Raw genomic sequence first — 27630 nt, forward strand, 5'->3', positions numbered from 1 at the left:
AGGGGGGTAGAGCCAGATATTTGGCACATGTAAGTCACCATTACTCCGCTGCAGCAGGTTCACACAGCTGAAGATCTGCTCCCCATCAGGACTCCCAGGAAAACTATTGCAAGAAAATATAGTCCTGCCTGCCCCAGACAAGAGCAGGGGTGTGTGCCCTGAAATTCGTAAGCATGGTGAACTCAAACATGGATGCGAGGAAATGCTGGTGTGCCAGAGGGCTCCCTGAGGATACAATGGGAACACAGAACTTTTCCTCCTAATATGCTGGCTCTTGAAGTTGAGGAACTTTGCAATGAGGGCTCGAATCTGGCGATTAACTTTTTAATCTAAGCAGGGCCCCTGGTATAATGTGTTCTTCTTCTTGGGTAAGCTGTGAATGTGTTTTGGGTGCTGCCTTCCCGTGTCCCTTGGCGAAAGCACTGGAAATGTCCCTGCTGTGGGCACGGGCTCAGGCACAAGGTGTCGCGGTGTTGGTGTGTACAATGCTTTGCAGTCAGGTTGATTTTATGAACTAAAACCCAAGCAGAAGGAAATATGTAGTGTTGTTTATCAAATATTTACATGGCTCTTCATTTTAAATTTTGTTCCCAAACTGAGTTTCTATCGGTGCTTCTTAAACACCCTCTATTCTCCGGATAAAATAGTGCTTGAGTTTGAATTCAGGTTCTTCTGAATTTCTCTTATTGCTTTCTTCTCGCCTTCCTGCACCTCTATCTCTTGCAATTATTTTATATTTTGTGGTATAATTATCATGGAGACTTTCAATTTTTTTGGAGTCCTTAAAAAGCACAGTTGATGCCCAATTCTTGCCAAAGCAGTGACACTAGTCAACGTATAAGTGCACTTCTCCATATGTGTGTTACCTGCTCAAGGCACTTGAACTGTCCTTCCTTGTGCACGACCCTGCTCGTAATCCATTTTGCATTAACAAGTCTTTTATCAAGGCTGAATTCAGCAGATTATTGTATCTACACTAATTACACTTCTAAAATACTGAAATTAATCTCTAATATTATTCCTCCCCAAAAGGATCTACCTGTATCAGATATTAAGGATTTGGGGGGGAACTGAGTCTCTCTGATCTAACGATGTGAGTTGTTTAAGAAGTGAGCGGTCTCAAGTTTCTCTCTTTGAGAATTTTAATTAACCTCAGGAAAAAAATTACCTAGGGAGGCTGTGAAATTTCCATTGCTAAGAACAAGCTGGACAATCATCTGTAACAACATAACCAGAATTTATCCTGCTATGAAATCAGATCAGGAGTACGTGTTTGCTTGATGTCCTCTCCAGCCTGTTTTTCAGTCATAAGGGTTGTAATGATCATATGCCACGATTTCATTTCTCAGTATCTGCCTTCTGCAGGGTGTAAAGCCCCAATCACTGCTCGGTTAGCTCTCTTGAAAATACCACCCAATTTTCCAAAATTATCATTGAGTATTGTGGTTCTGGCCTCCTGGAAACCACATGCAAAGGGTCTTATTAGCAGCCAGAGTGAACAGTTAAGAGTTTTATGTTCCTAATCAGAGGGGACTCTTGTGAAGGCTGCGTCTTTACCCATCTTGCTCAAATATACTGCTGTTTTCAGAAGGAAATTTCCAATGATTTGCATGCCCCAGCACCTTCAGATTCTGCTCCTGGACACAAACATATATCTGGCTGCTGTTGGGGATATTAGCAGGCATTACACCATAGAGAGCATTATTTGTTGTTTTGTTGAGCTATAGGAAAACAAACCCACAAATAAATTGTAAAATACAGATGAATTCAGGCTTGTGGATGTTGTTATGTGCCCTTTGGATATTGAGGACTAACTGTAAAAATGCAGCGCTTTGAAAACGTAATGCTTGTGATTTTCACATCAAACATTGAAAATATAATAGGCTGCTGAGATGAATCTGAAATTTCAGCTTTGATCTCTTTATTGTAAATAGATCAGTTGTCTTCCAAAGATGCTATCCTGGGGAAAAAAACCAGCTTCAGGTCTCTGAGTATGACATCACCTGCAAAATTACAGTCTATTGTTACTGGAGCTAATAAGTTCATTCTTACTTCATAAAAGCATTGCATGCCTTTACATCTCTTAGGACAGCTTGTGGTTTATAATAATTTTCCAAAACAGCAGAACACATTATTCTTGCTCATATCACTGACTTGAGAGCCATTACACCAACTCACATTAGTCCATTGGCCCACCTCTGCCATAGACACAAATTCACTCTGTTTTCCTTCTGGGGGAAGAGGTTTAGCAATTTGCTGAAAACTGCCCATCAAGGAGAAGAAGGGATGAGACTCTGCAGGACCCAGAGGGTTGCTCTGTGTTTGGTCCTCCAGACATTTCTGCTCCCTTGGGAGGGCAGGGGACTGTAAGGATCTCCTTCAGAAGATGGGAAAACATCATGGACTAGGATGGAGAAGATGGACAGTGGCAAAGTCCTGGGGTGTGATGAAATAGAAATGGACAAAACCACAGCCTGGACAGACCGCGCCAGTGGTTTACAGCTGCTGAGGTAGCAGTTACCATGAAGCTCCTGTCTTTTCCAGATGATGTTGCAGAGGCAGATGTGACCTTAAGCTGGCAGGCTGGACTTTGCTTGGGGCGTGGAAAGTCTCGCGCTGTGTCTGCAGTGTGCCAGCCACTGAAGGGTCTACAAAACCCTGAAACCGAATGTCAGTGCCCCATAAATGACAGGTAGCGGTCAGTTCTATTCTGGTTGCTGTCACTCACCTCCTGTAAAATGTCCTGTTTTTGGTAACCCCATTGAAAATTCCCTGGATTTGTCCAAACCTTAGGAAAAACGTCAGGTAGTCAATGCTCTGCAGGAACAACCGAGATTTTTCTCGCCCTTCCTTCAGTGTCCTCCCTATAGGAGGAAGGGATCAGGAAGGTTGCCGCTATTCTGCAGTCTGCGTCTTTCCTGAAAGAGGTGGGGTGGCTTGTCCTTGCCTTCCTCAGGGTAAGAAGAACCTGGCTGAGCCGCAACGGACACGGTGAAACACCCCAGCGGCAGATGAGGAGAGAGAGGGGAGCAAAACTGTTGAAGAGCTGGCAAAACTGCATTGATTAAGCCAAGCAAAAATCCTCAAATCACTTTTATTTTTTAGTCTCAGAAGTTTTGAGGCTTGATATTGCCGTTTTATAGTGTCTGAGTCAGGATTTTGGTTCTCCTGAGGTTGGCTATAGTGGAACAGTTCCATTTTAAAGAATTTATTATTTAAAAGTTGAATTGTTTGTATTAAATATGAATGTCTGCAGCACAGGAATAAGCATGAGTCCATTTCTAATAGGAAGCAGCAAATTGGTTTCCACAGGCACTGGGGGCCTTTCAGCACGGGATGTGTTGGAAAGATGGTCTGTCAATGAGCTAGACGGTACGCTGCCGTGCAGTGCTCTCTGTTCTCACACTTTGGTCATTGGAGACCTACTGCAAAGTGGAGTTCTTTGGTCTTGTGAGGGAGCAAAAAGAAACCAGTCCTTGATAACTAACTGGTTTATTTTCCAGTGCTTGTCCAAGGGTGCTTACCACGCTAGATGAATCACTCATGTTGCAAAACATCTTTTGAGAGCTTGGGTTTTAATCTATGCTTATTAATCAGAATCAAGGACTCAATCACAAAACAGGTTTCTCTCATCTTTCACTTTTTTGTTATTTTCATATATTTGCCTTTTTTCTTTTTTTTTTTTTTCCTTTTTTTCTTGAGCACTAGTGCTCAAAAAGTGTACAGCCTTGGAAAAACGGAGGTCTTCAACAGCAATTGTTTTGCTCTACACATCTGCTGTAGGTCTGCACTGCTTACTGATGTAGCTGCAGGTGCTCACATAACCCCTTGTGAATTAATTATTGTCCCATTTGTTATAACTACTGCATTGTTTCAAAACTCAGTAACAAGTTTTACTGCATACTTTTGAGATGGAACAGAAATAGAAGCACCTAACCAGGGCTTTAATCAAAAATTTAGGTTTCACCTCTCAGCAGGGGGTTTAGTCTGAGACCAGGACCACGTACATCGGAGTGCAGCTTTTCTCTTACCCATGCCCTTCTAATGTTGCCAGGTGATGTCACATTAGGTTGGCTGGGCAGATCTTCCGTGATAGGTAGGCATAAAGTATTTTCCTAATATCAACATCCAAAAAGTTGATGTTCCAAAAGCTCTCTGATTCTCTCTTATGGGAGAAATATGAGACATTGCAATTTGACTGATTTCTGTCATTGTTAGCACAAAACCAGCAGTCTGATGTGATGAAGCACAGTGTGCACCTGAAATATAGGAAATGCTAGTTTAAACATTTAACTTAGTAAACCCAAAGTGATGATTCCTCTTCAATGGGTGTGAGAGAATCTACCCTAGAATAACCAGCAGCCTGGTGGTTAAACAAGTCTACTGGGGACAAAAGACAGATTCCCAGTCCATAGCTTGAGTCTTCAGACTTTAGCCCTAAACTGAGATTAAGCCAAGACCTTTCTTAAGCAAAACTCTTCTACTACATTAGGAGGTTAAAAAAAAAAAAAAAAAAAAAAAAAAGGATTGTGCTCTGTAGTTGTTTTGAGATAAGTTTTCTGGTCACTGTTATTTACATTCCTAAATACAGCAGCTAGTTGGACTGTTGGGAAATACTTGGCTAAGGATGTGTGTCACAGTAATGAGTTTTGACAGTCATCATCAAACCGGAGAAAAATGAGTACTGAGAAGCAAGTATTTAAAGGGTGCAGCAGTGTTTGTCACCGGGTGTGTTGGACTTGTGGTCTGTGTTACCAGCATAGCAGCCAGGATGGGTGTAGGAGGACAAGGCGATGCCCACCAGGGACCTTTGCCGTTGTACACAGGGGAAGTTTAGAATAAAAACGACATTTCACAGTATGAATTGGGATCCAGCAGACACTGAGAGCTGATTAATTTTGCTATGGAGACTCAGAAATAGATGTCATTGGACAAATTAAAGAAAAAGATCATTCCCTTTTTTCCTCTTAAAAAGATAACAATACTCTCTGGCACTAATGTATCCTTTTAGCTTTTGTCTTTTACTGACTCAGATAAAATTATTCATAGTTTGATTGTTTTTAACATATCATGAGAGGGCAGAAAGTTATTTTCTTAATTAACACAATTGATAATGTTATCACTTTAGCTGTGTTAATTCTTTTAAAATTAGCTCTACTAATTCTTTCTATGAGGTGACACTGGGTCCGTGGAACTTCTGTTTCACTCTACCATTTATCCCTTGGTAAATTCATCTGCTTCTACAAATAATTGCAACACTTATATGTGGCCCATGACTTTGAATATAATATTTTATTCCTTGAGCTCTTTTGTCAAGCACATTAAAGCGCTGCTGCCACAGTAACTTTCACAGAGGAATCTCTGCAGCATCCGATTGTAGCTCAGTTTCTGCAATTCCTATAGCACACACTACATACTGCTCTTTCTCATACCTACTAACTTTTGTCTTTGAGCTACAACATGCTTTTATTTTTTTCAGATTTTTTTTTAAAATGGTTGATATTAATACTTCCTTCATTTGCCTGCAAAGTTACAAAAATACTTTCCCCGCTTCATACCAGTTCAGCTGTTCTACATAAACTGAATGCATCCATTTTTGGCAGGCTAACATAAGTATAATGATTGTTTTCTTACTAATTTAGATTAAGGACTTCAGATTTTGCCCATATCTGCCAATATTTATCTGAGCCACATGGAAGAAGGCATAATTTGAATCTGGGTTAGTACACTTCCCCTGTTTGTAGCTTCCCAAAATGTTTTAATAGTTCACAGGAACTTGCAAGCAATGAAGATTGGTACAAGCATGGATCACTGAAGTTTAAATTAAAATAACATTTTATAGTCCCTGCCCCTGACATTAACTTTTAGGGGCTGTGAATCAGAACCTTTATGACTTTAATGAGGCATTTAATACTGTGGTATCTTAATAAGGACATGTATAAACAAAACCAACAGAGTTAGCAGTTCAGATCTTGGTTCCTGAAATAATCTGGGAAAATGCACATCCCCTGCATTTGCTAGGCTTTGCCTAATAGTTTAAAAGTTCTCCCTCTCCATATTTTTTTACCCAACGTTTAGGCACGAGATGCTGATCAGGATTACGGCTTTTCTTGACTTGGAATTATAAGAGGAATAATTATTCTGCCTTGTTAATTATACCCTTTTCTGTTTCTTACACTCTAAAACTGTGATGTGATTCTTAAACAGAGCTTCCTTTGGGGGGCACTATTAATTCCTGCCTAATCAGGATGATGAAAATCTTTTAAATCCATAATCTGCTATTGAAATCCTGCATTATATGTCATTGTAACACTTTTTGTGTAACTCAAGCAAAGTTGGTTTTTATGTTCTTATATCTGAAACTTAATCTTAATTTGCCAGACATGATTTAAAACAATGAGGAAAGTTTGTGTGTCTTTTCGGAAGTTAGACATTAATCTCCCTTTTTGTTTTGTTGAAAATTTTCAAGAAATAATGTGCTTGCTCTGCTTAAATCCAAGGTAAGGTGCTTGTTTTTCAGCAACCAGATAGGACAAGTCTGTCATAACATGAACATTTGCAAGCAGGTAAACAACTTGCACTGAGCGAAGCAGCAAAATCTGCCATGTAGCAGTCCTGTTTGGTCAGAGAAGGCTTCTTCCTGCCCCATGGCTGTGATTTGCTTTGGAAACCTGCACCTTTGCTTCTAAGGCAGGTTAAAAATCCCAATCACTGGGCTTCTGGCTGGGCTTAACATATACAGAAGTTGAAATTTCCTCTTTAAAGCTACTTTTTTTTGTGTGTGCTTGTAAGTTGGACAATATTGTGTCCAACTCACAGTGACGAGTGGGGTTCCTCAGGGGTTGGTATTGGGACCGGCGCCGTTTAACATCTTTATCAGTGACACGGACAGTGGAACTGAGTGCACCCTCAGCAAGTTTGAAGACGACACCAAGCTGTGTGGTGCGGTCGACACGCTGGAGGGAAGGGATGCCATCCAGAGGGACCTTGACAGGCTTGAGAGGTGGGCCTGTGCGAACCTCATGAAGTTCAACAAGGCCAAGTGCAAGGTCCTGCACATGCGTCGGGGCAATCCCAAGCACAAATATAGGCTGGGCAATAAATGGATTGAGAGCAGCCCTGTGGAGAGGGACTTTGGGGTGTTGGTTGACAAGAAGCTCAACACGGCCCAGCAATGTGCACTTGCAGCGCAGAAAGCCAACTGTATCCTGGGCTGCATCAAAAGAAGGGTGACCCGCAGGTTGAGGGACGTGGTTCTCCCCCTCTACTCCACTCTGGTGAGACCCCACCTGGAGTCCTGCGTTCAGCTCTGGGGCCCCCAACATGAGAAGGACATGGACCTGTTGGAGCAGGTCCAGAGGAGGGCCACAAAGATGATCAGAGGGCTGGAGCACCTCTCCTATGAAGACAGGATGAGAGAATTGGGGTTGTCCAGCCTGGAGAAGAGAAGGCTCCAGGGAGACCTTACTGCAGCCTTCCAGTACCTAAAGGGGGCCACAAGAAAGCTGGAGAGGGACTTTTTACAAGGGCTTGTAGTGATAGGACAAGGGGTAATGGCTTTAAACTGAAAGAGGGTAGATTTAGATGAGATGTAAGGAAGAAGTTCTTCACTGTGAGGGTGGTGAGGCACTGGAACAGGTTGCCCAGAGAGGCTATGGCTGCCCCATCCCTGGCAGTGTTCAAGGCCAGGTTGGATGGGGCTTTGAGCAACCTGGTCTAGTGGAAGGTGTCCCTGCCCATGGCAGGGGGTTGGAACTAGATGGTCTTTAAAGTCCCTTCCAACCCAAACCATTCTGTGATTCTATGATTCTATGATTGCCCCTGTGAGCCATCTAATATTGACTTGAGTGGAAGATTTTACTGTGGGTCAGGAAAGGAACATGCCCTTAAACACTCTGTTACTTATTCATATTAAATCCAAATTGTGCTGACAGGTCCCAGATGTGCTTTTCCATTTGCATCACTTCAACCACCCACATGGTTCAAATGCTGCAGCAGTATAAGAGTTGTGGGACCATGCAAGCTGGGGGACAGAAAAGCATCAGGAGCCTTTTAAAGGCCAGGTGGAATTTGGATCAAGACCTGTGGCTATGACTGGATGGAGAGGATGATCACTTTGATTACTTTGTTTCCCAGATTCATGCCTTAGGCCACCCTTTTGTACGAGACAAACTCTTTAGACTGTGTCCAGGCTGCCGTACCATGGTACCTAATCCAAGCCTAAATGGTTTGGTACCTAATCCAAACCTAAATGGCTGTGGACAGAGAAAAGTGCTCATGAAGTCATCCAATTTTTTTTTTTATTTTTAATTAATTAGCCTTTGCTTATTTTTTTCCTTTATTGGGGAAAAAAGAAAAACAATGAAGATGCTGAACTTTAAAGACTTAGTGCTACTTGGAGCCATCCATATGCCTAGGACACCTTCTGGCTTCTCCCATGTCTAGAGTGGCAGCGTGCCTCCATGATCTGATTCCCCTAAATGAGGTCTTTTTTTTCCAAAGCTAGAGCGACGGCAGGGAGAGGGTTGTGGGTGCTTTGGGTATAGGTAGGTGTCATCTACTACATTTCTGGGCGTACAGGACTGTTGTTGAGAAGACTGTCTGCCTTCAAGATGCAGAAGAGATAGCAAATGGGTAAAATAATGAAATATTTTTTCTCCTCGCTTAGTCTCCCTCCAGGTTTGGACTTTTGAGGGGCAAAACTTAGAGCTTCACAACTTGTCCCAGTTCCCACAGCAAAAAGTATGGAAGCCCTGGGAGTCAAGTGCTAAGTTCCTGCATCCCACTCCTGCCCCACCAAGCACTGGCAAGAACTGGGATGAATGCATGTCCTAAACAGCTCTGGTTGGGTAGTTTCAAACATTGCAGAAATGTTTTTGTCTTAGGCTAGAGTTCCTCACTTTACTTCTTCTGTTGTGCGGGAGGGGTAACCTTCATGGCCGTCTGCCAGATTCTAGTTTTCACATATCAGGGCTCACTTTATCGGTCTTAGCACATTTGACCTCAATAGCCCATTTCCACCCAAAAGGAAATCGAGAGAAAACTCAACAAGCTTGCCCAGATGGGTCTAGTATTTAATATTCCTGCTGCTTCTTCATAACTGTAATAGCCAATTACTATTTATAACCATAACCATGTACAGTTATTTACATTAGAACCCACCACCTAAAGAACTCTAAGGAGAGTTTATGGATGTAACTTTTCACTTAACTGTAAAATTTGCAGAGCAACCATCTGTAGACACAGTGCCCCTCAGGATATAAAAAAATTGCTGGGGCTGTCTTTACTGATAATTCCCATTTTCTTGGGATTACGAGAACAGGGCATATAGATGAAGACAACAAGTTCAGTATGCATTAAACTCATTGAGCAATGAAGCTATTCAGACACAAACAATTGCCCTGCTTTGTTTTTCTGTATTCTCAGTCCTGGGTCACTCTTAAACCAGGCTGGAAACATGAAGCTCTGTAAGATATTCAGGGAAGGCACTTCAGAGGCGCTGGCTTCAATGCCGCAACACACCGGTACCGAGATACTGCTCAGATGGATTACTGTGATGAGTGCCATATGAATAATGACATTCTTCGATAAAGTAAGTCATGAAATAAATCATGGCAGGATGCTTTATGCAATTTTGAATTGGATCCTGAAATGCCCTGGGAGCTGGTAGGGCAGAAATGAAGACAGGAGGATGCGTCTTGTTTATGAACAAAAATACCTTTGCGTTTTCTGGCGGCAGATGTGATCTATTGCAAGCTCTGTTCTTTTATTTTTTCAGATGCTGAACTGGACATGAATGGGATGGCATCAGATCACAACACTTCCTCCAAAGAAGAATACCTCCCACACTATCTCCAGAAAGAAGACCCCTTTGCATCAAAGCTTTCTAGAGAAGCTGACATTGTAGCTGGGTTTTATTTAACCATAATTGGTAAAGATTTTGTAATTCATCTTTGAAAGATGGCTGTGTCACTGCATCCTTGCAGGCAGTCACAAAGAAGGCAGAAGCTGCTGTGCATTAGATGTGTAATTACATATTTCTTCATACTAGAAAGAAAAATCTAGGAAGGAGAGGAGAGAATGTGTTAGAAATATGGTGTCAACAGTGTCAACAGTTAGTGTCAACAGACAATGCTGGTCCAGGTAGCCAAAAGGGACTAGCAGTAGAACTTCCAGCAAAAAGTGAAGAAATACTCATTTTTTTCTACTGATAGGTTACTAGCTTGCAGTTTAATCATTGATGACCAGAACTGGCTTTTACCCTTATGCCATGAGGGTTGTACGCCTTGTTTTCGAAACCTCTCTCATGTGCCTACGCAGTAAAGAGAACATCCTCAGACGTGCTCATTTGGATCTTGCTTAGCTCCTGGCATCAGCTGTCCTCTGTTACATATTATACTGAACAATATTTTCTGCCTAACACCCTCCCCTGCCTTTTGTTTTGGAGTCTTTTACCATGTGCAAAGTGACTTTGCAAGCAGAATAAATGCAATTATTTATTGGTTAGTGCACACAGATGATAGCTGGGACTGATTTCTGTGTTAAGTATTCGTATGCCAAGGAGTTGTCATTCAGATGGGAAATACTGGTCTCCATTGCTTCTAGGGATAAACTGGTCCTTCTTCTTGATGATTTAACTTCTTTGCTTTATGGAGGGGGGCATGGTTATATCTTTTTGTGTCAATGCTTGCCTCAACACTTAGTTCTTTCTATGGTTTAGGTTTCCTTATATTTTATGGCTTTAGTTCATGCAATTTCTCACAGCTCAACAGCTGTTTTCTCAGTAGAGCTGAGCCAAGGTCATGTAACTGTGCTATACCAGACTGGGCTCTGGGTGTCAGATGGCTGAGCACCAGGCTGAATACAGGGTATACAGTGTATTCCTTGGCATTTATTTCGGTTTTGATTCATTCTCTTGTTCTATCATTTCTGTAAAAAAATACAAAGATCTTTCAGTCCTACCTTTGTGTTTCTCATTCACTATTTTACATCCCGCCTTCCTACACTCTCTTACTGCCATTCCCCTGACTGATCTAAGTAATCTAATCTTTTCTGCAGTGGAGGTCTCACAAAGGCTTGAAAAAACTTATTTCTTATTTGTCTTCTGCTTATGTCTTTATCGAAAAAAGTATTCAGAGCAGCAGAGGCAGCAGGTGAAGCTGTATCTCTGTGCTGTTCTCGATATTCATGCACTGCTTTGTATGCATCCTAGCTTTTCACATGTATATTTTTTTTCTGCTGCTATGCAGACAGATATCTTCACTGAACTGTCCAAAACAACCCCCCCCTCAGGTCTTTTTTCACTCAGTTAAGCAGATTTAGCTTTAATCCCAGGAAATATGTCTGAGTAGCTGAAATGAATCCTTCCAATGTACACTGTGTTGCCTTGTCATATTGGCTGTATTTAGTGTAGATTTATCCAGTTCCAAAGAAATACCCCTGCCAGGTGTGAAACATCTTGAAAAACATAGATATAATCAAATTAAGGCAAGGAACAGAAATAAAGTTTCCAGTGAAAAAACAAAAGCTAACCATGCAGGCACAGACTTATATGAGCAGTGTGAAGAGACTGACATTATAGTTTAAAAAGGGCTGATAATCATTTTGATATCGGACTTATCAGTAAGATTCCCACCTTCCTGGTGTTGCAGACTGGACGTCAGACAGTCTGGGGTGGATTCATTGCACCCAGTGGCTCAAGACAGGAAAGTTCAAGCTGTAGTTCTGCTGTATACATGTGTAGCTCTAGACATCATATCCTACATTTTTGTCTGGGGTTAACTTATTTTTTCATGTGTTTGTTTTGCATTGCATTTTACTTGATTGGTTACTTTACCCTTATGGTCACTACACACTTCAGTAGCAGCTTTCATTAGAGCCAAGTATACTTTTCACATACGCATGTAAATGCTGTATTTGCATCTTCCTTGGACTTGCATTTATAATATAAGACACCACTGGTATCCTGCACAGATATTTTTAATTCCTTTTGGCAATCATTGCAACGATTTTAAGCAGTCATTGCTTACCTGCTGGTCAGTCGTGTCCTCAGCCATTTCAGCAATGGCAACTGGTTTCATATTTTCAAGACCAGCACAGCAGTGTTTCAGGCACTGTGTATAATACAATAATGGATATTAATTTGTCAGAGGCCAAGAGGAGTACAGACACCACCACCTTCCTTTTATAGGGGTTTGCATGAAGAAGGAGAATATTTATGCTTTTTACCAGTAAAGCAGGATTACACCTCAGAGATCAGCCACTAAAAGAGGGAATTAAACAAAACTGATGGAAGAGCAATGTCAGGTCTTCTTGTGTGCTTGGGAATAGATTGGATGAAGTAGTCTTTAAACACATTTTTCTTACTTAAAAAAAAAAAAAAGGCTTTGCTTGGGCTAAAGCTTCTCAAGTGAGTTGTACCTTACAAGGCTGGTTTAGCTTAGCGTGTTGGGGATGCCACTATTAGCTCCTGCTGACGTGCAGATCCATATTTTATTACACTTTCATGTTTAGGTGGATAGCAACATTTTAATAATATCTTGGGCCTGCAAAAATATGAGAAGTTAGAAGGAAATTAATCTTTGTTGTTCCCAGGTAAATCTCTTGAGTCTCTATTTTTACTTTCTGCAAACAAAAATAATCCTAAATTTCTTTTTCCACTAAGCTGATTTCTTGGTTCAAAGCATCTGCATTTCTGTTGGGACAAGAAGCACTGCCATGCAGAGGTTTTTCGGTGGTAGATATTGGACCTTAAGGTGGTGGAGAAGGAAGCCTAGCTCTGTGAAACTATTCACTGACTTCAAATTCCACACAACAGGCTTGCTAAAGCTGTAAATTTGCTTTAATTGGCAGCTTTGTAGTTAATCACAGCTCCCAAGTATCCAAAACAGTGAGCAGAAACTATGTGCTCAAATAGCTCTTGGGCACAGTTGTGTCTTGGGGTAACTGCAGTTTTGCAGATTTACTTTGTAAACTGTATAATCTGCAGAAAATAGAAAACCGAGCTGGAGCATTCAGCTCTGGTACCCAGCGAGGGTATGTCTGTGGTTTTTTTATTATAACTTATGGTACAGACCGAACCGGTCATTGTCACCTTCTGCCACTGTGTCCCCTATTCCTCTGCAGATCCTGGGTGGACATCCTGATAGCAGAGATTGGGACTAGCTCTGGAAAGGTGGGAAGCCAGGAGGTGGGGATTGCTATCGGGCATCTTTTTGTGCTTGAGGCACCTAAAGTGTAAGTGAGTTTAAAACTTATTTCAAAAAGAGGAAGAAGCTGCACAGAGGGCGAACAAGGCTAGGATCCTACCAGGAAAGTCGGCAGAGCTTTTAGGGTCAGACTGGTTGTACAACTGAAGTATTGCAGTTTGAAAATATAAAAATACTTTTTTTTATCTTCGAAGAAAATCAGGGGTCTTGACCAATCTGTGACAAATTCTCTGCAAATCTGTGATCTTTTGTCCTAACTAGTTAATTTCCATGTGTATTTTTTCAATTGTCTGGGAAAAAAATAATCAAACAGTCACTTGGTTATAAGAATCCAATTCTTTTTACTTTGTCACTTCTCCCACTAGCTTTTTCATCACTAACTTGATTGATTTACTGTATGGCTGGGTAGGGTGACTAACTACTGAGTGGAGACCTGCTGGCTGTCAGCTCCTTTGAAAGCCTGTGGCAAGTAACTATTGATTTGCAAACTGTTGCTGCACACTTCTTCAGCGTGTTATGAAACAGCTTAATTGAAAACAAAATCCTGAACTTTTTTTTTTTTTTTTTCTCTCTCTGATGGTTTAGCACTGCTGTCAGATTGGAGAAAAGGAGTCTTATTTGTTCGGATTTCTATTTTTATACACTTTCACCTTTCGCTGCAGGTTGCGTAACTGAGCCTGGCTCTTTCTCTGTAGGTGTCACTTTTTTTAGTTATCACATCCTTGGCTCTTTGTATATATGTAATAGTGTTACAGTGCCATGGACAGTTGTGTCCTGAACTGTTTGCTCCTGGAAAAGAGCCTTTACTTTATATCTGAAGAGTCTTTTTTCCCCTGTTTCCAACCCCAGGCTCTGTCCAGACACACAGCCTGCCAGCACCTACCAGAGCTGGGAGCCCGCACCAGCAAGGACTTCAGCTAGCTGTTAGTAAAATCTTTTTAATAGTAGGAAAAATGAAGCATTAGATGGCTCACCTAAGGAGATTATGAAGTTTCTATCACCAAGGAGTTAAAAAAGAATTCAGATAAGCAATTGTCAGACGTGGTTATAGACAAAAGGCAACTTAAATCATCACTGGGCTCCTTCCAGCTGTAGGATGAGGAGGTCAGTGGGCTGGGGCTCTCCGAAACCTTGCTATTAATAATGAGCACTTGCTTCAGAGGCTTGTCTGATGAAGACATCTCTCTGGACTACCAGTCAGTTGAAAAAGATTCAGGAAAATATCAGGTGATTTTGACAGGTATTTCAAACTGGATGCTGGCTCTCTAGGTATCCTAAATATCACTAGAGAGAAAATGGCATTAAGACAGAAAAGGATTAAGATATATGAAAAATGCTTGGCAGCATTGAGATTCATTCAGTTAGCTGCAAGGAAGAAGATAATTCATATGAATACCTGTATCTACTTATAATTCCAATGAAATTTTCAGACCCCTAAGAATAGGGTGTTCTTTAAAATTCATTTACCAAGGATAAATAAAATTTTCTGAGAAAACCTAAGATTCAATGGCAAATGAGTTTCTGTCCTGTTTATTTTTTAAAGTAATGTAGAAAGCTATACTGTCAGTATAAAAATAAGAAGTGTTTCCAATTAGGCAAGTGTTGCGTTTGTTACTGAAAAATTCAAAATCAAAGTATTTTTCTCCTGAGTTCGGTAAACTTTCGGTTCCACAGTTACTCATATTTCTTGAGAAATAGTCTGGGTTTAGCCTCTGGGAACCATATTTCTCTCTGCTTCATGGATATTCCCAGGTTGGGTCTCTTGGTTTGTGAGGACGTAACGCCCTTGCAAGGGGATCATTCCATTGATGGGCCAGAGTAAATCATTAAATACCTATTTAATTCCTGAGCTTTAATTCCTGAGGTCTGGTGTCCCAGAAGACTCTGATGAAAATTATGTGGTAGTCAAAGGTAGAGTATTTGGAGAGGTCGGCATTGCTGGGCAGCTGCTGGGGTCTTCTCGAAACACGGAATACGTCTGAGTTTGCACCACCAAAGCCATGTGTAGGAAGGCATCACAAAGAGTGACTTTGCTGCCTCATCGACAGAGGAAAGTTGGGTTATTTACGACTTTTTTATAGCAGTGTGGAGGTTTGGCCTTGGCCAGTAGCCAAGCACCCAGGGCGGCCGCTTGCTTACAGCCCCCGCGGTGGGATGGGGAGGAAAAAGGAAAAGCAAAAGCGGCGGAGATAAACACAAGGTGGAGGTAAAGACAGCGAGGTCGGTCACCAGTTACTGTTGTGGGCTCTCATCGTGGGGAATTTAGCTTAACATTTAATTACAGGTTCGGGTAGTGAGAAACAAAGATGACTAACATAAAATACTTAAAGAAAACACCTTTCTTCCCCATTTCCCAGGCTGAACTTCATGCCAACATCTTCTCCCTCATTGCCGTTGTAGGTCCCTTTGGTAAGGCAATGTGTCTCCCTCCTTCTTGCTTGTCTTCTCTGCTCCAGCGTGAGGCCCCCATGGGCCACGGTCCGTTTTGGGGTGTTCACTCTGGGGGTGACTCTTGCTTCTTGAAAGGGAAGTTGCGTGCTGTCCTGTTTCCCCTGCAAAACACTCGCTCTGGGCTCAAACCCTTTCAAACATGAGTTAGTGAAGAAACACTTTTCTTTAAGGGAATTGGAAACTCTGCAATTTTTGGTCCCTGCAGGTCCTTGGGTGGTGATATGGCAAAAAAGATGTCAGCCAACATGAACAGGATCCCTCCTCATGCACTGAATTCCAGCTGGAAGTTAAAATCAGATATATTTTATGATTTTTCTTCCTTATGATAGAAATAAATTTTTACTGTAAAATTTAAGACGTGATATTAGTATCTTAACTTACATTATTTTAGAAATTTATCCCTCAACCTCTGATTATAGTCTTTAATAAAATTAAGGTTGGTCAGAGATTGGGGTCCTTGTGATTACAGAAGGCTGAATTTCATTCTTGTGGCTGTATAAATGTTTGTGAGAGAAATGGGGTTGATCAGAACAGAGGGATTATGGGATTTCTATTATGTGCATTCAGTCGAGAGTTGTGCAGGCTCAGGTGGCGAAGGCAATGTCCTGCTGCAGACGGGAAAATAGCAATTGTTGTGGGAGGGAGATGTCTGCAGTAGATGTCTCTATGAGCTGCATAATGAGGATGAGATGATCATGTTTCAGAGTGAAATGTCTAGCCTTGGGACAACAGGTTCAGGCTGAAAATACCAGAGAATTTCACAAAGAACATGGGATATTGCTGTTTTCAAGGAGAACTCTAATTTGTTGTTTTTCTCTCTTTTTTTTTTTTTTTTTTTTTCATTATTATAGGGATTCTTTCAACTCTGGGAAATGGGTATGTTATTTTTATGTCCTCAAAGCGAAAGAAGAAGTTGAGACCTGCTGAGATAATGACTGTTAATTTAGCAGTGTGTGATCTGGGCATTTCAGGTAATTTCATGTCTTATTTTCACTCATTTTTACTATCCCACCATTCTTTCTGGCAGCAGCAAGAGACAGTCCTCTGGAAGTCATGGGAGCCCCAAATGCCTTTTGCTACTGATATTTCTGCTCTATTATTTGCATATAAATAACAGAGAAGGATAGAAAACAACATTCCTGGACAACTTGATGGGAAGAAATAAAAGTACAGAGGAAAAAAATAAGGTTGGATTTATCAATCAGGCAAAACTCCTGTTCACCCCAGCACTGGGCAGGCCTTCAAAGACAGCTCCCATGTGCATCCTGGCACAATAACCACAAAATAGCTCGATATTATGAGAGAAAATTATATTTTCTTGCTGCAGGGTGCAACAGGAGGGATCCAGGTGCCTCAAAACCACATATTTAGCCAAATGTGAGTGGGGAGGGGCATGAGGGGACAGAATTGGAAAATGCCAGTGGCCACCAGCCTATTAAAGCTCATAATTTTCTCTCTAGTGAAAGTCCTCTTTTATCTCTGAGTCAGGAAAATAAACATTTGTGTCAACCTATAGAGTAAGAGCAACATCAGCCAACTGGAGGGATTTTTATTTCAACCCCACAGCCTGGATGCCCTGGCATGAGAGGAGGGAGCTTTGGAAAGATTTACATGCAGTTGCAGACTCAAGAGCCTTTGGAGACCGTTCTTTTGGCTCTTGACTTGAGCTTCATTCAGCTGCTCATGGCTACATGCAAATACAGGGGGAGGACTGGATGTCCTTTAGGAAAGGATATTTTGGATAGCAGACAACCCAATGGCTATAAAGGCCCGAGGTGACCCAGCTGACCAGGGGATCTCCCCAGTGCAATATAAACGACGGTATGTTCCCATGCTCCCAAAGTCATCTGTTCCCTACGTGTTGCATACACTGGGACCCCTGCCCTCAGCTCCAGTGCACTCTTTTCCTGCCCTTGTCTCTGCCAAATGCTTTTACCCTCATCCAAATGCCTAAAATAGCACTGAACAACATCAAATGATGGCTTCCAGCCTCCCCAAACTGACGCTCATTATGCTTTCACTGCATGTGGCCAAGGAGCTGCTCACCCCCTCAACTTCCAGTAATTTTGATGCCTCTTGATGAGCAGTAAACATGGTTTTCTGATGGAGATACTTACGAATTCAGCAGAAGAAAGGTGTTAGTATAAATATCTCTGCTCTGCTACCACACAAAGAAATCCCGATGATTTCTTTGGCATATCTGCCATGGAGACACTATTTCCATCCTGCAGCACTTAGAAGTGAAGAAAAAAAAATAAAAGACCAGTTTTTGTCTCTTCTGTGATGCTCCCATCTCCCTTGTGTCCTAAGAGTCTCTCTCATTTTATAAGGCTCATACCTGACTCCAATGAGAGGCACTCCATGAGACGGAGTGGTTCGGGGGAATTTCTGTAGCTATATATTTGGAATGTAAACAGATATATCCTAACCATATAAGCTGTATGTCCCAACCATGCAAACTACAGCTTGTTTGGAAGCCCTCTTAGCCTAAGGGCTGCTAGTTTGTCTGTTAAGGTCTGTCACCACCATACCACTTGGTCAGCTTGTCCTCCATGGGGATCTCAATCTATCTGTGTTTAAGTTTTGTAATTGAAAAAATTGTGATTGGCACCAGCCATGCATGCTTTTTCTCCCTTCTCTTTCTTTTTTTTTGTTAATGGGAGATGTTGACTCAAGGAATGTCATGTGTTCTGTCTGCTGGACTGATTGGAGTGAAGATAGGACTTTTTCCAAAATCTTCATATTTCACACACTTCCCTTGGCACCATGTAGAAGAAGCGGGTTCTGCCACGGCCCTGCTTCCTGCAGATTTCCACAGGGTGGCACCAGCCACTTGTTCAAAACTGCATCAGGCTCCTTTTGCACTGATATCATGCTCAGAATCCTGTGTCGCTGAAGAGGAATTTGATTTTGTGCAAATAAATGTGTTAGCCTTTGGAGTTGGCAATGATTTACGGGAGTAAAGTTGCTGCCTCTTAGCATATAGCCTAGACCTTGCCATATTTCATGTTTTTCTTGAAACCTTAATCACTGGGGTCAGCTTTTGCTTGAAAAATTAAAGTACATCTATTCTGCTTGGAGAAAAGCACATAATATATTGCCCTGAGCACAACCTTCAGGCTCAGGCAGAATTTTCCTTACAGGCTTAAGCTAAAGGAAAAGAATCCCAAAATACCTTGTTTAAAAATAAGTCTCATTTTGAAGGGGTTTCAATCATGATGTTTTAGGCATAGAAGATGGGGCAAAGGGCATTTTCTGCAAGATTTTGTTTTGGTAGAAATGTTTTAATTTTCTGTTAAGAGTGAAAACAGAATGTTTGGTTTCGCATTACTTTGATCTGAAATGGAATATTTTTGGGAACAATCAGAAATATTTTTGTACAGATCACTTCAACAAAATAGAGACTTTTATCTTGACTTCTATGAATACAGTACCTTGTGGGAATTTCAGTTTGCAAGACTATTTTTGCCTTCTTTATGAATCGAATCACTGAGCTGCCATGGCATTATAGTCAGTGGGGTTCAGCTAGCGAAAATAGCCCAGGGCAGCTGAGATGCATTCAACTCCTTGAGGTGCTCTGGCAACTCCTGTGCAGGAAGGAACACAGTCACAGGAAGGTGGCATTCAATATTTAATGTTGTTTGAATGTTGCAGTTGAACTGTTCAGGTCTTGGAGCATTTCAGGTCAGTCTGGTAAGCAGAAATGAAGGATTCAGAAAATATGCTGATGTTCCTAGATTGTAAATTTTTGAGTTTTCTGTTCCATTAAAGTTGATTTTTTTGTTTGTCCAGTAAAAAAAAAAAAAAATCAAAAAGTGGAGATGTCCAACTAGAAAATTACAATTTCTGAACTTTCTCATTTTCATGAGACTCACAAAGAATATGACTAATGTTAATCTGTTTTAAGGTGAGAATGGAACAACATATGACCTAACAATTTCTTCCATAATGCATCACCCACTTTTACAAATGGAGAAATGAGCTAGGGTGCCACTAGGACAGTCTCCAACATAATTAGGTATTTCCTTTCTGTTTGCGGATGCTTAAAACTTTTTAATATCTGTGGCCAGGTGACTTGCTGAGAGTCACCAAGGAAGACTGTGGTATGGACAAGAGCTGAAGCCACTTCTGCAGCTCAAGTCCCTGCTGTGACCATAGCACCATCTTCCTTTCTAACCTAACACTTTAGCACAGTATGCATCCTAATTTGGGCCTTGGCAGGTTTGCAGAAGCGCTCTTTGAAGGCAAATTTCTTTATCCTGTGTTTGAAGACACTCAATTGATTATAGAGATGTAGCCTAACTAGATCCATACCTGTTTGAAGCCCAGACTCACCCATCACCCGTACGGTTTATATCCTGGCTCGTGTTTGCATGTGGACTTAACACATACTCTGAAGTTTTCACAATGGAAAGAGCTTGCACATACTCAGTACCAGAGTATGGGTTCACTTCTGGTTCACACGGTCTGCAGTAAAGCACTTGTTTCCAGCCATTCTGCAGGCTTGGCTCATCCTACCACAGCATAGATGCCACGGGATCTAGCTACAACTGTTTTAGGCTTAGTCCTGTGGATGGAGGGCACGCAAGTCATCACATCTGGTGTGCCTGAAGCCCTCTCTTCACTCTGCAGAGCATTTTTTACTGGTATTATCTTTGGGAAAAGGGGAGGGTTTGCTTTTCTGGAAAAGAGTGGTTATATCAGTGATGGATTTTATCAGTCAACCAACATTCTTTTTTCCTTTTGAAGTTGTAGGAAAACCGTTTAGTATCATTTCCTTCTTTTCTCACCGCTGGGTGTTTGGATGGATGGGCTGCCGCTGGTATGGATGGGCTGGTTTCTTCTTTGGCTGTGGGAGCCTTATTACCATGACAGCTGTCAGCCTGGATAGATACCTAAAAATCTGTCACTTGTCTTATGGTAAGAAAGAAAAGCTATATTAAATGGCTATAGAAAAACTATATTAAGTGATACAGTTTTCTAGACTGAAATCATACTGAAACTCTTCAGAATGCTTCTGTTAAATATAGAGGGGAATACACAAGTAAGAAGAACATATTTGTATGACCCAAGTAATCCCAGCTAAATTTGTATTGCTGGACATAACACCTTCACTGTTTTCTCTCTGCTGTCTGCTTAAGACATGAGGTTTTGTAATCACTCATAGATAAATCACTTTGTGTCTATCAAGGCCTATTGACATTAACAGATTCAAGCATTGCACATCTTGCAAGGTCTTATGGCCCGACACACAAAGGTATTCTGTATTAGATGCCTAAATTCCTTTAAGATATGTGGCAAGCTATTTGAAACATCTAAAAGATTTAGATGTGTAATAGGTCATAATAAATGTGATATTGTCTCTCTAATATGGAGATAGAACCTGAGAAGATGAAATAAATTTAGCAATGAAAGGTGTTTTCACCATATCCATCAATATCTTATATCTCTTGAATATGAAGTATTACATGCTTCATTTTTTCCAGTTAAAAGATGTTGTCACAGTTTAGAAAAGATGTTTTTCTTGCTTCAGAAGGGACTAACTCCCCAACAAAATACTGGTGATACTCAAGGTGACTTTACATATAAGAAACACCTTGCACATGTGGCTTGAGGGACATAAAACTGATCTCATTATAACAACATATAATATCAAGCATGTAATTTAAGTTATAAGAAACATTTGTAGCTAGGAAGTGTAAGTAACTAGTCTGTCCAATAACTGAGTGTGCTGTCAATTAAAAGCTGTGGTACTGCACTAAGATCTGCTATCATAGATCCTGGCATGTCTGCGTGAATCATGGGTTTTAACTTGTTAGTCCTATCCGAATCCAACATGTTGAACATCAGTGATGATGGAGAGCTTGTAAACTGAAGCTTTTTCTAGCTGAAGTAGGGTTGCATGCAAGATGAGCAGAGAGGCAATATTCCACTTCACAACTCCAGGCATGCCATTAGCATTTAATAAAACAAATGGACAAGTAAACATAAAAACCCACCAATTACAGATACTTCTGATCATACGCACATGATGATTTACTGTATTGGAAAAGAATGACAAGGTAAAAATAAATCTTGGATATGTTATTTCTTCTGTAAACCTTGTCTTTCAGTCACTTGCGTTAATGATTTATGTTGAGAAGTGTCCTGAGATCAAACTTTAAGCAGTTAATATCTGACAGGAAGAATAGGAAAAAACATACATTGCATCACACAGTTGCAGATAGTGAGCCTTCGTGCTGGACAATGGAAGGCCGAATTAAACACTTAGTCCTTCATGCGGGTTGAATCTGCATCTCATCTGACCACACACTGACTACACCTTTACAGACCACAAAATGATTTTCAAAGTTACTAGGCAAGATTCCCATGATGATTGCTGAGCTAGCTGTTTGGATGGCTTTTGTATGGGCTCTCCTAGGTTGTAAATCGTCACAGCCTAAAGTAGAGATCTGAAATAATATCAGGTGGAGCCCTCTCCATGAGAGTGAATTTCTCTTCATGAGGTACGATGTGAGCTGGGGTGGCTGGCTGAGGGGTCACTGTAGATAGCGGGAAGGAAGTGAGAAACCCTACAGCAGTTCTTGAACAACAGCCAAGCAAACTCTTTCTGCATGTGTAGAAGGATATATTCGATTGTGCCGAATACATATAGACCTGAGGTTGTAACTCTTGAATTGTCTTCCAGGTACCTGGCTTAAGAGACATCATGCATTTATCTGTCTGGCAATAATCTGGGCCTATGCTACGTTCTGGGCTACGGTGCCTTTTGCTGGTGTGGGGAGCTATGCCCCCGAGCCGTTTGGGACCTCCTGCACTCTGGACTGGTGGCTGGCGCAGGCTTCGGTGGCTGGACAGGCTTTTATTCTGAGTATTCTTTTCTTTTGCCTCCTGTTCCCCACGGCAGTGATTGTTTTTTCCTATGTCAAAATCATTCTAAAAGTCAAGTCATCCACCAAAGAGGTTGCTCACTATGATACCAGGATTCAGAACAGCCACATACTTGAAATGAAGCTGACCAAGGTAGGTAGGAAGATTTAACTCAACTTGGTTTGTTGGGTTGTAAAAGCAGGCTTGGAGAACTTCAACCATGTACTCTCCTATGCTGAGCGATAGTACCATGCTCTGAAGGTGGTTCTTCTAGCTTTCTCCTCCATTACTGTCAAGATGGGAAAAGACAGGAGTTGAAACATAATTTTGTGATTAGGGCACTCAAGTCCCTGAGATCGTGATTCACTCTGAAGCTCTGCCACAGCCTTCCTGTGTGACTGTCCACAAGTCATATCATGTCCCTGGGGCCCTGTTCCCCATCATAAAGCTCCCTTTGCTTTCAGAAGCAGTTGTGAAGAATGATTTTAAAGTGTTTGAGGTGCCCAGGAGTTATAACAGAAAACCAGACAAAAAGCAGGTTATTGTAACAGGGAAATAAAACTTTCAGATAGCTTACGTTCCTCTGTTAATGAAGATATAAACCAAAGTCACTCCTCTGACACTGCAATTGTTTTTATGCAAATAATTTATCATTTAGGTTCAGCCATGAGCTGCTGATAAAAATGTACTCAAGTGATAAAATTAATTTTCCATCTCAGACCATATCCTATTTTCCCTTTCTGATTGAATCTATTTTCTGTTTGGCAATGGTGACAGCCATGATCCTTGCTGATACTCGTTATTGTGCCAGGAAAGCTCTCAAAATAAAAGCTTGTACTGAACAAAACCAGATTCCTTAGTTGTAGAAGATTCACCAGCCTCTGTAAGCCATGCCAAGAGGGAGACAAGCAGCATCTCTCGCTTAGCTGATCAAATTTTATTACTTTTTTGGGGAGTTGAACTGAAAGTTATATAATATACAGCAGTAAGTAACATTATGTCTAAGCTGTATGGTCAAGTGCTGCCAGTACAGTTGGTAAAACTGTACTTGCCTTTAAAAAGGGATGCTTCAATACAGTGCTGTTTTGTGGTTATTCAGCAGCTTTCCTTTGAAGAACAATGGAAACTTTTGATTTGAGATTGCAAATTTACTTTTTGCCATATTGGAGGGCTCATGTAAAACTTCAGTGTGATCAGAATCAAAACACTGGTAATTGTCCCTTCTGTCTTGAATCTACAGTGGAGAACATAATGCTGGGATATATATAAATATGGAAAATGAGTATCCATCATAACCCATTTAACTTCACAGCACAATTTATAACAAACAGGCTGTGTTTGAGATCCTGGAGTCACATGCACTGTTTCTTCAGTGACAGACAACAACAACAAAAAGCATAAAAGAATGAAGTTTCCCTGAAAATAATATTACCATCATGATGTGGAATCAAAGGCTCCACAAAAAGTTATGCAATATCCAAAAACCTTGTGCTTTCTGATGATTTTTTGTTGTAATCCTGCTAATTGCCTTATTGCAAATGAGTGCACATGTACTACTATCAGTCTGGATGCAGTAATAGTCTGTCAATGGCAGCCATATAATGGCACAGGTTCTTTAGGATTTATTATTGCATGTTGTCATTTGGAGCTGTATCAGGCTGTGACTGAGTGCAGACAGGCTGGTTCAGGTAAAGTACATAAATCACAAATTTTGGCCCCAAACAGTTTTTCTTTAATATTTATACTAAACATTCCAATGGCTATATTTCCTCCTGTTATAAGTCCTTTTCTCATTTACCAGAAATGCAATGTAAATGTTTGGTAGAAAATTGTTTTTTAAAGCATCTACAGATTCTAATGGAGTACAAAATCCATACTATGGGTTAGGAGAAAGAAAACTAGACATTGTACTAGCCTTCTCACTCTCAATTAAATTCCCAGTAGTTTCAGCCAGCTTACGCAGGTAAATACAGTCATTTTTTATCTACTGGAGTGGGTATACGCAGAGACTTGACAGCTCGTGCCTTACTGAATGACTTTATGCTCACTTTTTCCATATTTGTCTTGAAAGGGATTCAAATGGTTGGCATTTTTCCAGTGGAAATTTTTCCAGTCTGGCACAGACCCCCTCCTGGGTGCAGGCAGAAGGTAGACCTAGTTTATCAAAACTCTTCTCCTTCCTCCTGTTACCAGTGGCCATCCTCGTGACAGGTTATTGGTCCCACTGGGTTTTGAGGCCTTCCCTGGGACATCAGCACGGCATACAAGAGAGGAAGAAGCCCTGCGTTAGATCAGGGTGTTGCAAACTCTTCTTCGGTTGCCGGTTTCCTTTGCTTTTGCCTCCTTGACTGGTACTGGGTGACACAGAAGGAGCTCTAGTAGATATAGACAGGAATATACCCTCCTAAACAAACTCACCTACAGGGTCCCCCACTCCCACACACCATCAGGACCTAATTCAACCCTGGAAGCTACTTCAAAGACTTTGATTTTATGAAGTTTGGAATTTGATTTCAAAGGACTCAGAATCTGGAGGACTTATGCTTAATAATTTTTTTGGTTTGGTTTTCCCAGTGCATGCTTTTTTCACTCTGGAATGGAAAAGAGGCTGGGTTTCTTTTTGACAATCTGAGGACTATTTGGTTGGAAGAGACTAAAGAAGTGAGAGGCTTCTCAAATAAGCAAGAAAAAGAAAAAAAAACAACAAGGAGAAACCTTGTAGGAAATGTTTCCAGTTTAATGTGCGTTCATTTCAAAGATCTTGCTAAGATTTTCAAAAACTTTCACAGCTTTATGTTATATATTATCCTAAAAAAAAGAGAGTCTGTAGGTTTTGAAAGGACTCTCCTCCTTAAATAATTTAAATTTACTGTCAAAGAATCATTATTTTCTGAGATCTCATTTAGTTTCCTCATGTTTAGCCAGACCTTATAGCATTTTTAGAGGTCTGTGATAACAGACTCATTAACTGCTCTGTGTGAAATGAAAGAAAAATACATGCTAGATAAAGAGAAGAGAAATGAGTGACAGCTTTTGTTCATATTGTACATTTATATGAATGGAGTTACCATTTTTCTTTTCCATTCTGTGGCACGTTCCCTTGCATTCTGCCTAGCTATGTGCTGTGCTGTCAGTGTCCAGCCCTGCTAGATTAACCTCTTTCTCTCTTCCCTCTTTTCCTCTCACAAGGTGGCAATGTTGATCTGTGCAGGGTTCCTCATTGCCTGGATCCCTTACGCCGTGGTGTCCGTGTGGTCAGCCTTTGGACAGCCAGACTCAGTTCCCATCCAGTTTTCAGTGGTACCAACTTTGCTTGCAAAGTCAGCAGCTATGTACAACCCAATTATTTACCAGGTCATTGATTGTAAGTTTGCCTGTTGCCGGTCAGGAGGATTGAAGACACTGCAGAAGAAGAGCTCTTTGAAGAAATCAAGGTAATCTCTTCTTTCAGAAGTAGGATATCTTTAAGTTCCAAAAAGTACCAAACAAAGATCTACCAAGAGTCACAGCTCTTTAAATCTTATTTCTTGTTTTTGACCATGACCTATTCAGGGTCCTTCTTTCTATGGACATTTGTAAAGTGACTCTAGGTGTAAAAAGAGAAGCAAGGAGTTCTTACTTTTAGATCCAGCTGCAACTCCATTGATACAATTGAAAAAAAGTTCCATTGGTTTTAGTGGCTTTTGGATCAGTCATGAGCTCCTGTTCCTTTTATGTCAACATTTGGGTTACCTCCAGAAGTGTGTTGATGACCTCCATTGCCAAGGAAGTAAATGGGAGAGAATTGTGTAATTCCTTACATATTGAACCTGTTATTACTATGCCTTTCAGCCACAGAGTTATCAGGGAGAGACAATAGTTCCTTAATCACCCTGTAGGTGCCACTCACACCCCCACCCCCACCCCCACACAAAACCCCAAACAAACAAATCAAAGTGTAATAAGATCTCATAAAAAGGCCTCTTTTCTATTTACAACTTTCTGGCAAAATCTGTGCTGACCACCAGTGGAGTTCCTGGAAACACTAATTGTGCACTTGGAGGAAAAATGCTTCTAGTTCTGTCTTATGCCAGACAAGTATCTTACTTCTGTGACTGAGCAACGATGAGATAATGACAGACATTAATCTGACAGCGTAGGCTGATATAAAGGCCACAAATGCTCTACCACATATAAGTGACTGTGAATCCATAGAATTCCAGCAGAGTAATTTGCGTCAAAAGCCCAGAACATACATGCCTCAGTATGTACTTATTAGAGGCACGAAGGCCCGTTTCATCATTCATATTATTCCCTTACCAATTCCAGCTTTTTTTGATGTATTGTTCAGAGTGTGAGTCAGTATCTCGAGATTCCACAGCTTCCCTTAGTAGATTATTCTATAATCTTCCACTCAGATTCATCTCATCTGCAGAACATACAGAGTTTATATAAGTGTTTGAGGTGCTGAATTTATAGTTTACCAGAAACTCTTCTGCAATTTTAGGCAAATGGGAGACAAATCTGAAATAGCCTTCAGTGAGTCTTTGGTGGCTGGATTTGTGTTTAACCTCCGTGTTATCACTCTGAGGGAGGAAGGAGGTTTCACCTAGTCCCTCACGCTGAATGCAAGGTGGCTTTCCTAGGCCTGTGCAGTGAAGAAAAGGTTCTGGAAAATTCACTTCCCAGAATTAGGAACTTAATTGTCAGCTTGGTATGAACAAAACGATTGTTGTGCTTTCTCCTTCCCGTAGGATGTATACCATATCTGCACACAGAGACTCGGCAGCGATGAACGAAACCCAACTGGAAGTATGAAGGCTCATTTCACATACAGCAAATGAAAACCTGATGACAATTAATCACACTGTCTCAAGTTCCTCTTTCTGTAAATAAATTAAAACATTATGACAGTTTTATTTTACTCCCTAGTCCTAAGTACAATGTAGTTCTTTCCATCCTGACCAAAATAGTGTGATTAGAGCTGGGCAAATATTTTAAGTACTCAGAGGAAGAAGAAACAGAAGATTCATTTGTATAAAAAAAATTTTATTCACTTCAGAGCCTTTAAAATACTTTTTTTTTTTTAGCACTAACAGAAGTGATAGCGTGGATGATATTC

General features: G+C 40.9%; 1 protein-coding gene across 1 annotated transcript; it reads left to right on the forward strand.

Annotated features, from left to right (window-relative positions):
• The first annotated feature begins 9619 nt into the window (after window positions 1-9619).
• LOC142041172 (opsin-5-like) lies at window positions 9620-27359 on the forward strand. Its single transcript, XM_075049828.1, is given in 7 exon segments — window positions 9620-9740; window positions 9743-9931; window positions 16511-16630; window positions 20409-20579; window positions 22348-22682; window positions 25719-25963; window positions 27263-27359. Coding segments are annotated over 7 exon segments (1245 nt in total). The 3' UTR covers window positions 27327-27359.
• The last annotated feature ends 271 nt before the right edge of the window (window positions 27360-27630 follow it).

Source organism: Buteo buteo, chromosome 17 (assembly GCF_964188355.1).
Source record: "Buteo buteo chromosome 17, bButBut1.hap1.1, whole genome shotgun sequence".
NCBI lineage: Eukaryota > Metazoa > Chordata > Aves > Accipitriformes > Accipitridae > Buteo > Buteo buteo.